General features: G+C 44.5%; 1 protein-coding gene across 1 annotated transcript in view; it reads right to left on the minus strand.

Moving 5' to 3' along the window:
• The window catches only part of DGKD (diacylglycerol kinase delta), an 81,280-nt gene extending 67,462 nt beyond the window's left edge, over positions 1-13,818 (minus strand). The window contains exons 1-3 of the mRNA XM_029933573.1: positions 13,757-13,818; positions 12,326-12,436; positions 10,673-10,753 (exon numbers count right to left, since the gene is read on the minus strand). Of these exons, the coding sequence (XP_029789433.1) occupies positions 10,673-10,753; positions 12,326-12,436; positions 13,757-13,780 (216 nt within the window). The 5' untranslated portion in view covers positions 13,781-13,818. The remainder of the gene's footprint in view (positions 1-10,672; positions 10,754-12,325; positions 12,437-13,756) is intronic.
• Between the last annotated feature and the right edge of the window lie 2,045 nt (positions 13,819-15,863).

Raw genomic sequence — 15,863 nt, forward strand, 5'->3', positions numbered from 1 at the left:
GTCACCTCTCAGGGGCACTCAATACCAGCAGGGCCCCCTTAAGACGCAGCCTTCCTTCCCTTCACCTGTTTCAGCCTGTGCCTCTCCCTACAGGCCGCACTGAGGCCCCAGGAGGACGCACGCTTGGCGAAGAGCCCTCTCCACCTCTGCTCACCAACAGAACCTGACCACTGAGAACAGTGCCTGGCCCTGGGCAGGCCCTCAGTAGGCATATTCAGAACCGATAAATGAATACACAACAAAGGTCCCAAAGAACGAGACGCAGCACATGAAGAATTATATAGAAAAGAAAAAGAAAAAAAGATCTTTGTCAAAGTTGGAAAACCAAAACCAAGCCTGGAAGACAAACTAGTGAGCAAATCCCAGCAGCACACGGGAGGGAGAGAACCCCACGAGATTCCAAGCAGACATGTACAGACGTCCCCGACGATGACAACGGCAAGGCTGGCTTCTGACGCCTCCCCCTCCACACCAGAGTCAGAGACTCGGTGCTGCTGGAACTCTCTAACTAAAACATAAAACACCATATTTTGTTTCCTTTGTGCAAAGCATCCTACATTATTTCTCTTTGTTTTTCAGTGCCTTCTCACTCTCATTAGTGTAATACAAACAAGAGCTGGCGGAAGAAAGCACCGAGAAGCGCGTTCTTCATGGCTCCACACCCTGCGGGTGCAAAGGCTGACCAGCAAAGGCCACCACCTAGCCATACACAGATACAGCATAAGAAAATCTGTGAATTGTAAATATATTTTTAAAGGAATTTTTTTACTCAAATCATTAGCAAATATAAACAGTGCACACACCACTCACAGAAATGTCACAGAAGACAGGTACCTAGGAAGCATTCAATCCAGAAAGCCCAACACTCAGCCCCTAAACACAGGAGTCCGAAGTGCACAAATCCTAACAAGCAGAAAATGTCTAAAGTTCACGAAGCAAAGAGCTCCAAATTGACATAAAACAACTTCTAACAATATATTGCTTACAAGAATTACAATCTAAAATAACAAGAAGAATCTGAAGCTGAAAGTGAGGGTGGGAGAGGGAAGTACACATTATCAATTAAACTCTGAATGACAAAAGATGGCCGTATTAGTATCAGACGGAGTACAGTTAGTGGTAACGATGATTCAGGGTAAAAAAGAGGTTACCTTACTGACAAATGACTACTCAGTAATGGAGGTATTAACATGTATGTGCTTTTTTCTTTCTTAAAGAGCTTCAAAAAATGGTGACAGTGAAACATGTTGCAAATGTAAGAATAAAATGACAAAAATAATCATCCTGAAACAGAGTAATTCTTCATCAGTCTATGGAAGATCAGGTAAATTAAAAACAGAATCGTAAGAAGACCTAAACAACAAATTGCATAAATGATGACAAAGACCAAACATTATTCCCTTTGGTAAATACATCATCCTTCAAGTAAATGGTATCTCCCATTTTATAATGGGTGATCTAATGTCAGATACTTACAAATATCACTGAGTGACAAGATGCAGAGAAAATTAAACTAGTGACAACCGCAGACTCATTCCTGAGTGGAAGAGGCTGGGAGGCTGAACAGAGCTTCTGGTCTTACCACAGGACTCGTGGGACAAACACAAGGTCAGAGCCCGACAGAGAAAGAACACCACAGATTTACAGCTGGGGGTTCTGAAGGAGTCTCTCCTAGAAGCAGAGGGAGGGAAAGAGACCAGCCAACGGAAAAAGTAAAGCCACATTCAAATCAGCTCTGTCACAAATGGGATTTAAGATAATCTGCTGCTACCCTGCCTACCTACTAGAGGCAAAAGTGAATGCTCTCCACTATTTTTCCACCAATGTTTGTTAACCAAAATTATCAGGCATGCCAAGAAAAAAAGGCTAAAGGAACAAAAGCCAAGAGAAAAGCCAAACAATAGAAAAAGACCCATAAAAGAACCAGATATTTGAGTTTTCAGACAGACTGTAACATAAATATGTTGAATATAGGGACTTTGGCAGGGTACTGGAATCTTTTATAAAAAATCAAATGAAAATACTCAAGCTAAAAGATAAAAGAACTGAAAGGAATTTTTTAACGTTCATTTATTTTTGAGAGACAGATAGAGAGAGCGAGGGAGGGGCAGAAAGAGAGGGAGTGGGAGAGAATCCCAAGCAGATTCTGTACTGACAGCGCAGAGCCTGATGCAGGGCTCAAACCCACAACTGTGAAATCACGACCTGAGCCAAAACCAAGAGCCAGACTCTTAACCAACAGAGCCACCCAGGTGCCCCCTGAAATGGATTTAAGAACAGATGAGAAAACCCTGAAGAACACTAGAAGATAATACACCCAGAGAGAAAAGAATAGAAAATACTTTTTAAAGAATACAAAAAACACATGGAAGAGAGTGAAAAGATCTAACATACAACCCCCAGAATAAGAGGAAGAAATTAATGGGTAGGCACAATACTTGAAGAAATAATAACCAAGGCTTTGCCCAAACTGACAATAAAACAAATATAAATCCACAGATTTCAGAAGTCCTAGGAATACTAAGCAAGATAAATACAAAGAACTGTGCCTGGAAAAATCATAAAAAAATAATTAAAATCTTAAAAGTAGTACAAAGAATATACTACCATCCAAGAAGCAATAATAAGATGAATAAGTTTGTAACAGAAATAATGGAAGCTAAAATACAGTGACTTTTTTTTTTAAATGTAAGCTGTCTCTCCAACATGGGGCTCAAACTCAAGACCCTGAGACCAAGAGTTGCGCACTCCACCGACTGTGCCAGCCAGGCACCCCTACAATAACATTTCTAGGGGCGCCTGGGTGGCTCAGTCGGTTAAGCATCTGACTTGGGCTCAAGTCGTGATCTCATGGTTCATGAGTTTGAGCCCCGCACTGGGCTCTATGGGGACAGCTCAGAGCCTGGAGCCTGCTTCTGATTCTGTGTGTCCCTCTCTCTGTCCCTCCCCCCATCTGCACTCTCTCTCAAAAATAAATTTAAAAAGTTTAAAAACTTAAAAGAATTGTATAACAAGCAAAAACATCCTTCAAAAAGGTGAAATAAAGGTATTGTCAAACAAAAATAAAAACCTATACTAGAGAAATACTGAAGGGAATTTTTCCACACAGAAGGAATATTACCACAAATGCATCACAGAAATACAAAAGAAATGAAGGGCCAACAGAAAGGTTAAATATCTATTATAAATCTAAATGACTACTGACTATGTAATAATGTCCTATGAGGCTTCAAATATTTATAAAATTAAGTAAACCAGCAGAAAGGCTAGAAGAGAGTATAGAGGTTGCTGTGTGGTTTTTTTTTTAAGTACCACAGCTGAATTGTAATTTCAATCATGATTTCAGAGGCAATGAAGAGTGTAGAGAGTATAAAGGCTCTAGGATCCCTGCATTATTTGGAAAGCACTAAAAGTACTCATCTCTGTTAGAACTAAATAAGTCAAGGATGTATCTTGTAATCTGTAAAATATCCACTAAAATAATGTAATAATTGTTTTTAAAGCTTATTCATTTTTGAGAAAGAGAGAGACAGAGTGTGAGCAGGGAGGGGCAGAGACAGAAGGAGACAGAATCCGAAGCGGCTCCAGGCTCCGAGCTCTCAGCACACAGCCCGACACAGGGCTTGAACCCACAAACCCTGAAAGCATAACCTGAGCTGAAGTCAGATGCTCAACCGACAGCCACCCAGGCGCCCCTTAAATAATGTATATAAAACAAGCTACAACAGAAGGTAAGAAGAAATAATCCATTTAAGAAAGGAAGAAATGAGTGAAAAAAATATAAAAAGACAGAGAGAAGAGAAAGACATGTTAGATTTATACCCAAATGCAAGAGTATTTATACTAATCACAGATTAAAAATAATGCAACTCAACTGAAAATATAATCTGATTAAATAATACAATAGTCGATTTTAAAAACCACAAAACCATATGTTGCTTACGAGAGATACACCCTAAAAATAAACAAAAAAACTGAAAGCAAAAGAATCGAAAATTATGCACCAATATAATTTTTACAAAATAATTACCAGATAAAGCTATTGCAGCTGTAGTAACATCAAAGTACACTTGAAAGCAAAAAATATGAAGAAAACAGAAGATTATCTCATAAAAGGCTCAGTGAGAATATAAAATAACCCTAAATCTATATGCACTTAAAAATAACCCTCTAAATATGTAAAGCAAAACTAACAGAATGAAAACAAAAACCAGGTAAGTCTACAATCACAGTAGGAGATTTAATCAACCTTAATAACTAAAAGGACAAGTGGAAAAACAAATCAGTGAGTTATAAAATATGAGAAAAAACTAAACCTTTGCACATGAACACTTATGAAAACTTGTAGGTGATAAAAAGTCCCACCAATTCCAAAGGTTTAAAATCACAAAGTATATTCTCTGATGATTGTAGAATTAAGCTAGAAATCAATTAACAATACAATTAGAAAAGTACCTCAAGTGTGATATTAGGAAATGTGCAGAACACAAAAGACACAAAATAATATGAGTCCTATTTATATCAAATACCTAAAGCAGTCAGAACTACTCTACAGTGCTGGAGGTCAGGACAGTGTTTACACTGGGAGAGAGCAGGAGCAGAGCCTCCTGGGGCCTGGACATGTTCTGTCACTCGGTCGGAGTGTCATTACACATCAAGCTTGCACTTATATTTGTGTATTTTTTGGTATGTAAGTTATTTTTCAATTTAAAAACTTATATGAAATACATAAAGTTTCAGGAAAGTGGAAATTCTGCATTAACAAACTCCTTTGGAAAGTTACAGTAGCAAAAATACACCTTCAGCATAAATCTGTAATTTTATGATCATAAAGCTGAAAATAATCTTAAAACATGTTAGAAAGAGGGAAGAAAAGAAGCATAAAGGCAAATGAGAAGAGTTTTTACCTGGTAACTTAGTCCCACTACTATTATATGAAATCTAGTTTAAAAGAACAAAAAAACAAAGACAGGGGCGCCTGGATGGCTCAGTCAGTTAAGCATCTGACTTTAGCTCAGGTCAGGACCTCGCAGTTCACGAGTTCCAGCCCCAGGTCAGGCTCTGTGCTTACAGCTCAGAGTCTGGAGCCTGCTTCCAATACTGTGTCATCCTCTCTCTCTGCCTCTCTTCCCCTCTCTCAAAAATAAATAAACATTAAAAAAAAAATTTTTAAGACAAAACACTAAAACTATCAGAGCCAGTGACGGCAAATTTAGATAGAGAAAGCAAATGAGTGAGTTAATTTTGAAACCTAAAAACACAAAAATACAAATAACTATCTGAAAGCACATGAAAAAATTAATTCATAAAGAAAGAAATTCAAATAGCCAATGTTCAACCTTACTTTGATAGTTGAAGAAACTGATCAAAATTAATCACCATTTTTAATTTGAGAGCGAGCGAGCGCAGGCACGTGAGCAGGGGAGAGAGGCAGAGGGGCAGAGGGAGACTGAGACAGAATCTCAAGCAGGCTCCACACTCAGCCTGGAGCCCGATGCAGAGCTCACTTCCACAACCTTGGGATCACGCCCTGAAATCAACAGTTGGACGCTTGACTGACTTGAGTCACCCAGCCACCCCAACACATTACCATTTTTAAACTATCAAAATGGCAAAGGCATTCTAAAATGTTAAAACATGGTGTTTGTAAAAGGATTTTAAGAAAGAACTTTTAGGGTGCCTGCGTGGCTTACTTAAGCATCCCACTTAAGCTCAGGTCATGATCACAGAGTTTGTGGGTTCATGCCCCACATCAGGCTCTGTGCTGACAGTGCAGAGCCTGCTGCGGATTCTCTCTCTCCTCTCTCTCTGCACCCTGTCCCCCACCGTTTGGGCATATGCACACGCTCTCTCTTGCTCTCTCTCAAAACAAACAAACATTAAAAAAAAGAACTTTCATGAAGTCCCATTGACATAAGTTCTAAGGGCAACTTGGCAATGAGATATGAAAAGTCTTTAAATTTTCAGAGATTAATATTAACATGTTTCATCATCAGAAACATACAATTTCACATTATTGAGGGGTTGGCAAATTCCCTTTTTCTCTTCATGCCACTTTGTTTCTTGGCCTTGTGAGGGGGCAGACCCCCTGAAGGTGAGAAGGCAGAAGACATCCTCAGCTCTACTCCCCATCTTCTGGGAGCTGCCACCACCGCCGCACCACCGATGACGAATCTGAAGGCAATCTTCCCCAGGTCTCCAGCCTCACCGCAGCCTCACACTGTCTTTAAAGAACAGGAGGACAAGCAGACCCCTCTCTAGCTACATGAGCTTCGTTTGATACACCTCTTCCTTCCAGCCTGTCTAAAATCTCCCCTCCCCACAGATCCTCACCCCTCTCCCTTGAAGTGTCTTGTCCTATGTGTCCTAATTTCTTTATATTATAGCTCTCTGGTCATTTGGGGGAGGAACAAAAATGGAGCCCCTTGGACTGTGGAGTAAATGCACTCACGCTTCTCCAGCTACAAAAGGGTTCCACAGGCAGCAGTTTTCACTGACTGGTTCTTTGTATCAGGCCAGCAATCTTAGTGGACACTGTGGAACTGGGAAATTACTACTGGAAGAGCTGGAAAACCCAATGAGATGTCCCAGGAAACGTAGTGGCTTCTGGACAAATGCATTCATTGTGCACTTGCTCCTTGGGCATATGCACCAAGCACTGGCCAAGTCCACGGCCGGGGCCGGCCTTTCAGGAGGGCTGACTGGACAGGGAGCCGCACAGACCCGGGCAGTTTGCTGCATGGTGAGAGCCAGGTTCAGGGTTCGGACGGGAAACGCTGCAGGGGTTACTGCGGGGGAAGATCATGAAGTGTGCATTTTAAGCAAAGAAAATACTTCAATCGCTCACGGCTCCAGAACGGCCGGACTCCCTACGGAAGCTTGACTGGCGGGAGCTGGGCTATAAGCCTCCCAGTTTATCTCCATATTCCACGCGCCTTCCTGGATCACTCATGGATGAGCTTCCTGATCTGCGACTCTTTGTGGGCGACCTCAGTGTTACTCCTTCTCTTGTCCCCTCCCAGTACTTCCTCAGGCGAAAAGGCAGTTTTTAAAGCACTAACCAAATCAAAAATAAACGTGAAGGAATCGGCACCTCGTCCCTGAAGTCTGGGAATCATCCACGACTACCTGACGGAGATGTGGTTCCAGAAGTTTCTCCAACAAAGACGGGCTCTATCTATATCTGAAGTCCAGTGTCTGGCGCTCTGTACACATTTTCCCACAGAGACAACATAGGAATCAGGGTTCACTCTCCGAGCAGGGCTGACAAAGCTCCGTATTAACTCCCACGGTACCCAAACCATAGTGCCATCCTAGTTTTGCCATATTTTTACTGAAATCTAATTCCCACACAATTCACCCTTTTAAAGTATACAGCTCAGTGGTTTGTAGCATACTCCCAAAGTGGGGCAACCATCCCCGGGATCTGATTTTAGAACATTCTATCACCCCCTGAAAAAAGCCTGCACCTCCAATAATCATTCCTTCCTCCTCCACAGTCCCCTGCCCCCACCACTCATCTACTTTCTGTCTCTACAGATTTGCCTACTGTGGCAGATCATATAAATGGAATCATAAAACGTGGCCTTTTGTGTCTGGCTTCTTTCATCTAGCATAGTGCTTTCAAGGCTCATATAAGTCATGACATGTATCATCCATTTCTCAAAGGCCTTTTTTTTTTTATGTCTTTATTTTGAGAGAGAGACTGAAAGCAAGCAGGGGAGGGGCAGAGAGAGAGGGATACACAGAATCTGAAGCTGTGCTGACAGCTCAGAGCCTGACACGGGACTCAAACCCACGGGCTGTGAGATCATGAGCTGAGCTGAAGTCCCACACTCAACCGACTGAGCCACCCAGGAGCCCCTCAAAAGCCTTTTAACAGTTCCTACTTTGTACCTCAAATAGAATCCCATTTCCAAGAATGTATAAAAATAATCAGAAACCCACCAAAGGATTTGTGTACAAGTGTATATCACAATATTATTTATGATAGGAAAAAATGTAACATTCAAGATAGGGGCTGGTTAAATGAACTCACATTTATATGGGGGAGCACTAGGCAACATGAGCAGGTAAGACTTCAGAGGATATTACAAGAGAAAAGGCTCACTGTTAAATATAGAGAGAAGGTTAAAAAACGTATTTTATAAAATGTATTTGGTGGGAATGACATCAACCAAAATACACTACCAGGTATCTTAGGGTAATCAGGATATGGATGGTTTTAAATTTCCTATTTATATTTACATACTTGAAAATTTTCTTCAATAACTTAATGATCAGAAAAGTATTTTGTCTTTAAGAACACTTTGCAGCTGAGAAAGAAAACTTTTGGAATGTGAACAGAAAGGCACTCATAGTTCAATTCAGAGTCCCTCACATTTTCATCATACAGACAATTTCATTGTGTACATAATTATACACACACACACACACACACACACACACACACAATGAAAACGAGAATAAGCTAATCAGTCAGTTGTGTTTGAAAGTTGTGAAAAGCAGAAAAGAGACAATGAATATAAATGCAGAAACTCAATGAGGTGCCAGAAAAAAATGGAACTGATCAATAATCCAAGAACTGGTTCTCTTAAAAAACAACAAAAGTGATGGAGTTTAAGAAATCTGACAAGAAAAACAAAAGCTAAACAAATAAAATTAGAAATACAAAAGGGATATAACCAGAGACACTGATGTTTAAATTTTTTTTTAATGTTTTACTTATTTTTGGTACAGAGAGAGACAGAGCATGAGAAGGGGAGGGGCAGAGAGAGGAGGAGACACAGAACCCAGAGCAGGCTCCAGGCTCTGAGCTAGCTGTCAGCACAGAGCCTGACGTGGGGCTTAAACCCACAAACATGAGATCTGACCTGAGCCGAAGTCGGAGGCTTAATCGACTGAGCCACCCAGGCGCCCCAGCACTGATGTTTAAAGTGAAAATAATACATGCTACTAAATGTGAAGGTGTCGGCTAAGCGGGAAAGTAAAATACAAAAAGGGAGTCCAGGAGTAAAAAAGCTCATCGTCAGAAGGCAAAAACAAACCTTTTCACAGCCTTATCTCCGTGAAAAGTCCTTGTGACAGAGTATTTAAAGTTCTCTCAGCTTTTCAAGAAACCATTCCAACGCCATATCAAGTATTCCAGAACACATAAAGTTATGGAAAGTTACTAAATGAATTGTATGGGGCTAGTCTAACTCTGAGATCAAAACACAACAAAGGCTCCCTCCTAACTCCAGAGGAAACGTCCCTCCATCCACATGAGATAGGAAAAGCTTAAACAAAACTAGGTTGTAAATGTAACATTACCAAGAACAACTTATTATCAGGAAATTATTATTATAACAAATATACAAATACCTAAAACCAACATGATCAACTAAATTAATGCTCAAAATCCCCCAATAAAAGTCAACACCTCTTTCTACTAAAAACTCTAAAAGCCACCAAGCACAGAATAATCCACTTACATAGTTTTAAAAGTCTCTCCCCAGCCAGTAAGAAAACAATAAAGTTGATTGTGAAAAAGTAAAAACATTCCAAGTAAAACTAAGAATCAAGTAAGAGAGACCACCAGGGAAGTCTGACTAATTCGATAAGCTACGAACCAGAACCAAGAGCAGTTAGTTATATCAAAACAAAATAAGTAGAAGTTTAAATGGAGGAAGGAAAATCCCATTTGCATCACCAATGTCAATAATCAGCCCATAAATTAATAAGATAAAGAAAACCTGAAACTATCTGAAACTAACATTAACGCAAAATGTCAGATGCTAAACGTAAAGAAAATTACCCACTTTGACGGAGTTATAAGAGAATTGAAAAAAAAAATCAGGAAACATAACTTTACCTCTAGATGGGCTAGCTTTATAACAGAAACTACTTTTAAATACTCCATTCCTGCCCTTAGAGTCACACTTTATACAGATTTTAAAGTCGGCCCCAAAACGAAAATTGCAGTCACACCAGAAATGCTGTATCTATACAGTCATTAAAAATATGAGGAACATTTAGATCAACGGACATGGAAAAAGTCCACCATAAATTCTCGAGAGGAGGAAAAAAAAACAGGTGTAAAACAAAAGGAGTATAATAATGTCATGGTGTAGGTGGGCAAAGGCATACGTATTTAGAAACAAAGATAAACACTCAAGAGTGAGCAGCTGGCTACCTCTGGGCAATGAGGTCACATGACTATGTACTTAAAACTTCTGCAAAAAGTACAGTGTAACTGCTGTAAAGTGGGGGAGCAGGGGAGGGGGACAGTTTAAAAGTAAAGAAGAAAAGAAACACACCAAAGTATCAACAGTATATATTTTGAGGTAGCTGAATTATGGTTAAGTGCTTCAACATATTTTTCCCGTGTTTTCCAAAATTTTCTACAGTAATTATAAAAAACAAAGCTCTGTACAAAACTTAAGAGAAATGTAACAACAACATGTTGAAAACAGTTCCTGGACCCTCTTGGTCTTTTGAGCTTACACATGCCAAATTCCCAGTTTTTCTCCAACCACAGTATTATTTTCAACATTAAATTCAGAATTTACCAGGAAGCATTCCAATCAGAGAAAACACTAAAAAGGTCTGCACTGCTCACACACACTTGTCAAATTAAAACGGAAAGCCACACGTGGTGAAGAACCAACAAAGGTGTGGTCCGGAGTCTTACCGTGAAACTGTTGTTGACGTTCTTGGTGCTGGATTCGGCCACGCTGGCATCCGTCAGGTCCACCTCGTCGAATATGATGGACTGGAGGGAGACATGGCACCAGGGTCAGCGCGTGGCCAGAGCACCCGGCCCCGCACTGCCCCAGCTCCCCTCAACCCTGGTCAAACACCCACAGACCCCCAAGCGCCTGGAACCCTGAGCACTTGACACTTGAGGACTAAAGGTGCGCTGACCGCACACAGAGCACGGAGCTCACAGGCAGAGCCCCGGGTGTGAACTCAGAAGTTCATTAGTAATTGCGATCATGAAAACAAAACAGAACACTGTGGTTTCTGTATTTAATTTTTGTCCTCAGCATCTCACTTTTATATGTGAAATATGCTTTCCCACCGAGTCCACCTGAGGGAATGGGGGTCCAGACCCAGGATCCCCCTGTCCTTCCAGTTTTAGTTTGTCCAGCCAGCACACTCAAGGGAAAAAGGTCCTGGCTAAAATAAATGATTCTAGGAAGACAGGCCAACCCAAATAGAAGGGATCTGGCCATGAAAACCACAAGGGACCATAGCAGAAGGAATCTAGTCATGGAGAGAGAGACCGCCAGGCTCCAAGAGGATGGGGGAATTAAGCCTTAGGGACCTTCCCCCCGGCCCATGCTCCTCCCCACTCACCCCCAAATCCCCTCATTACAGTCCACACTCCCATTTACCTTACTGTCCCCTCTAAGAGGACTCCGCTGGGAACACAGAAGGATATGCTAATGACTTAGAAAGACTCAGCCTTTTAAGTAACCTCCTTTCCCCACCCCATACACACACAGAACTAAAATAACTATGAGTGTTTTTTTGTTCTTTAAATGCGGGATGTGGTCAGAACCCTCTCTAAACAAGTTGTTCTGTTCAATTTCAAATTTTAATACAGACTCCAGGGATTTCTTTCAAACACAGATCTGGACTCGGAATCATTTACATCTTCATACCAAAACATAAGTATTAACAACAATCCGAACACTGGTATTCCGAACACCAAAAACCAGCTTTTGCATTTACTGCACTGATGTACACACAGCAGTGATTCAGTGGCTCTGACTGGCTCCTGGTCTTCCATGAGAGCCGCCTGGGGCCCACGGAAAAGCTCACACACAAGATCACACGCGCGAAGAAGAACCACGGCTGGAAGCCTCGAGACAGAATCTCACTTCTGTTCACACAGCAAGAAGCCCAACGTACTTCAGAAACTTTCATTTAGCTTCTCAGGTAATGACTACCTCTCTCCAAACTCACAAAGTTAAGCTGACTACATCAAATGCCTATAGCTTTTGGCTTGCCAATTATACCTCAATAAAGCACTTTTTTAAAAAGGATATTTTAGTCCATAATAAAAAAATTCTACGCCTGTGACCCCCCAATCCTTCCAGAAGGAAGATCTCTACCTGTAATTTAATTTTTTCTGTGACATTTCCCCTTATCCTCGTTGGTGACATGACATTAAGGAAAGAGAAAAATGAGTAGGAGACAGTGTTTATAAGGCATAGAGCGTGGCCTGAGACAAATTAAGGCTAGCACCCTAGAGTATTACCAAACTCGCTGGAAAGAGCAGATGTAAGAAGTGAAGGTTTTTCCCAAGACTCGGACCCCAGAGGAACTCTCTCCTCACCTTTGCCGTTTTTGCATAGTACAGCGTCCGCCCCCGCAGCTTAAAGTATCTCCTTTTTGATCGCTGGAATGAATTGTTCTGTTTGGTCAGCATCCCCTCCTTGATGACAGTCTGAAAGCACAGAAACGATTCATGAGCAAGCGTCTGCATGGTGCCCTTGGGCAGACGGGCTGGGGCGTGCACGCCCCTAACGGGCCAGCGGCCTAACTGAACAAAGTACTCTCCCGCCGTTCTCCCCGGACCCTGACCTATGGACAGGCCGAGCGAGCTGCGGGGCGGGGAGAGTGCCGGGAGTGCCGCACGATTCTGAGGGACCCCAGCGTCCCTGAGCAGTGGCTGTCTGGGGCCCTACGAGTGCCTGGCTATGCCCAAGGAGATGGACAGCAGGGGCCAGGAAGGCTCGCAGGCCAACAGCCCGCAGCAAGGGGCCAGAGCGGTCTCCAACTTCAGCATTCAGTATTTTTCAGCTATTCTTGGCCCGTCTCCGCGTTCTCTGGCCTCCTGCCATTTCTCAGGACCCTGTTGCCAAAGCTGTCGACGTCGGTTGCCGTGGGGTTCAGCGCAGCTCCAGGCCCGCGCCCCACTCAACCCTCACCCCATTCGCAAGCTCGGCCCGTGCTCTGCCCACACTGCAGAGAGCAGTGCCACGACCACAGTCACGACCACCTCTCACCGCGTACGTCGGATCCGTCTACCTCGAAACTGGGGTCCCTTCACACTCGAGGAGGACAGCAGTCCCCTCACCTCGGCTCAATTAAAGCCAAGAACGGGCCATGGCTTCTCCTGGGCCTGTTTCCCTCCTGTGCTGTCCCCTGTGCTGTCTAACAGGACAAGGGAGCCCTGCAGACCACTCAGAAGTTAAATGCTCAAGGAACTGCTTGATCACTACACACCTGAACCACTGAGAGCCACCAACCGTCAAAATGAATAAACATTTAACGTGCATGAAACAGGAGCCAGGCTCAAGGCTGACGAAAACGGGTGTTCTCCGTGGAGTCCTACCGTGGAGTCCGGCAGAAAGCACAAACTCCGCTCAAGCACACGAATACGGGTTCAGAGGTCTGGGTGGAATTACCTAATCCCACATTGCTTTGTACTCTGAGTAACTGCTTTAAGAAAGTGTCTGTCTGGAGCCCTTGGGTACCTGTGGCCACTGAAGACGACGTAAGACAAAACCAGAAAGAGAAACCTCACGGAACCCAAACACGTCAGAAGGTAAGAGCAGAACACCAGCGCCATCCAGTCCCAACACCAGCCAACTCCAAACAGGGGGGGGAATCTCGGGATGCAATGACCCCCCCACCCTGAGAAGAAGGCCAGAGAAAGCCTCCCGCCCAACACACACCACGAACATCGGGCCATGCACCAGGACCCCGACCTGAGCAGCCCAGGGCGGGCCCTAGGAACGCAGGCTGCTGCTTCTCTCCTTACCCCGCCACAGGGCATCCTCTCCATGGGCCTCCCAGGCAGGGGGAGCCACACGTGCCAGCTCACGGCCATGTGCCAGGTCCAGTGGGGTCTGTGGCAGGACGAACGGCAACCTTCTCCCAGGAGAAAAACCACTGAGGACCCTCCCTCCTCGTTCCGTAGCATAAACTTCACCTTCACCCCTTCACCCACGCACTCTCCCAGGTTAGTCAAGAGTGCCAGCAGAAGAGAGAGGAACACAGCATCCATCACCCAGGGATCCAAGGAACAGACTACAGTCTACAGTCACAGACGTGAACCACCATCCTTAGCTATGGGACAGCGCTGGTTTTTCTGAAGTGCAGGAGCCTGTGCTGACCCAGAGGCTGATCCCAGGCAGAGAGGCGGCCCCACCTCTGAACCCGGCAGCTGCAGGTAGAACCCAGTCCGCGGCACAGGACTACCAGGTTGCTTCCTCACGCTGCTGTCAGCACCAAGTACACAGGGACACTCATGTCAGCGAGCCCGTGGGAGACTGAGGCAGACTCAGGGAGCCTCCGCCTCGACCTCACGGGGCTCGCTCACAGATGAGGGCGCCTCTCCTCGTCCCCACGCGCCTTCCTTACCTCTGCTGGGGAAGTCACCACTTCCATCTCTTCCCTACATGCAAATTAAAAAACAAAACAAAACCCAAAAACAGACAACAAAACCTACAAGCCCCAACCCAGAAAAGTTATAGTAAGTTATCTTTAAAGGACAAACGCTGGAGTATTTTTTCTTGCATCTCCCGCCACACATCTCACACATAAAAGAAAAGCAAAATTAAAACACAATCCAGTCATCCACCACACACACACAAATCTTTCAGAAAGCGGATGAGAGCTGCGATCTTGGGCTACCCGAGGAGGGCCGCTGTTCTATAAATAGAACAAGAGCACTCAGAAAAAGACTCTGGTGGGTTTCAGCGGAAAAGGCTGGGGAAAAGATAAAGACCAGTGTTTCTTTGAAGCTTTCTCAGAAACTGCGTCTCTTCTCCTGATTCGCTGCTCAAAGCTACTACAGATATGCTGCAGAATATTTTTAAACACTCAGTCAAAAGCAATGAACTAAAAGTGGTCAAGAAAATAACACCCTGAATACTCTGCTGTGTTTTGCACTTGGCAGCTTGTAAGTGGCGCCCACAGGAAACGCTGCTCAGCTGCCGGGGCTCCTCCTCATGCCCAACAGAGCAGAGAACCGGGAGTCACAAACCGAGACTCCAGCACAGCTCACTGAGGGCATGCTGCGCAGCCAGGCTCCTGGAACCGTTCTGTCAAGTTCTGTGCACACACGAAAGGGCCCACTCTGTCCTTCAAGTCATCCAGGGCACCTTCATTACCATCAGGAACAAGAAAGGACAGACTTGAAACACAGCCAGGCACTGAGAATCAGGTGGAGTGCGAAAGCGAGCCCCATGCCCCCCCAAGCAGGGAGGAAGGACTCCCCATAACCGGCAGTCTTCAGCCTGGGCACCACCACGGCCACCTACGGTGAGCACACAGAGTGCTCCTGGCCCACGGGCAAGACTGCCAGGGCACCTGCTGCTGGGGAAGCTCATGTCTCCGGCCATCCTGCTCAGGAACAGAGAGCTGAGGAAGGCAGCTCTGGAAAGGCCCTTGAAGGCGCTTCAAACCAGTGGGCAGGGAAAGGAGAGAGCAGCCCTGGAAGCCCTGCTCAAACCTGCTCTCAGACCACTGTCAGGCCTGTCAGTCTCCAGCCCTGGAGCACACTTTGGAAAGAAGGTTCTGGCCGCAGTGTGGAGGAAAGGAAGAGGGAAATGTGGAGGCATGCAGAACACTCCAGAAACTCTTGTAAGAGGGCAATCGGCAACACCGAGCATCTGGGAGGGAGACAGGAAGAAGATGGCCACAGGCGGGGCAAGGAGGACTCGAGTCTCTTGGGGGAAGGGAGGCTTCATCTGGGGCATGCCCACAAGGGCCTCGATAGTGCCAGGGACGGCTGAGCAAAGAGATGACTGCACATATTAGGTCAGGGTGTGAGAGAAGGTTTAAGAGGGAGGTGCCTTAGTGAGGGCCCGTGTGGAGGAGCAGAAGGAGAACAGGTGCGGGGACCCAGGAATCCCGGGACCCTG

Source organism: Suricata suricatta, chromosome 3, assembly GCF_006229205.1.
Source record: "Suricata suricatta isolate VVHF042 chromosome 3, meerkat_22Aug2017_6uvM2_HiC, whole genome shotgun sequence".
In the NCBI taxonomy this organism is placed as follows: Eukaryota; Metazoa; Chordata; class Mammalia; order Carnivora; family Herpestidae; genus Suricata; species Suricata suricatta.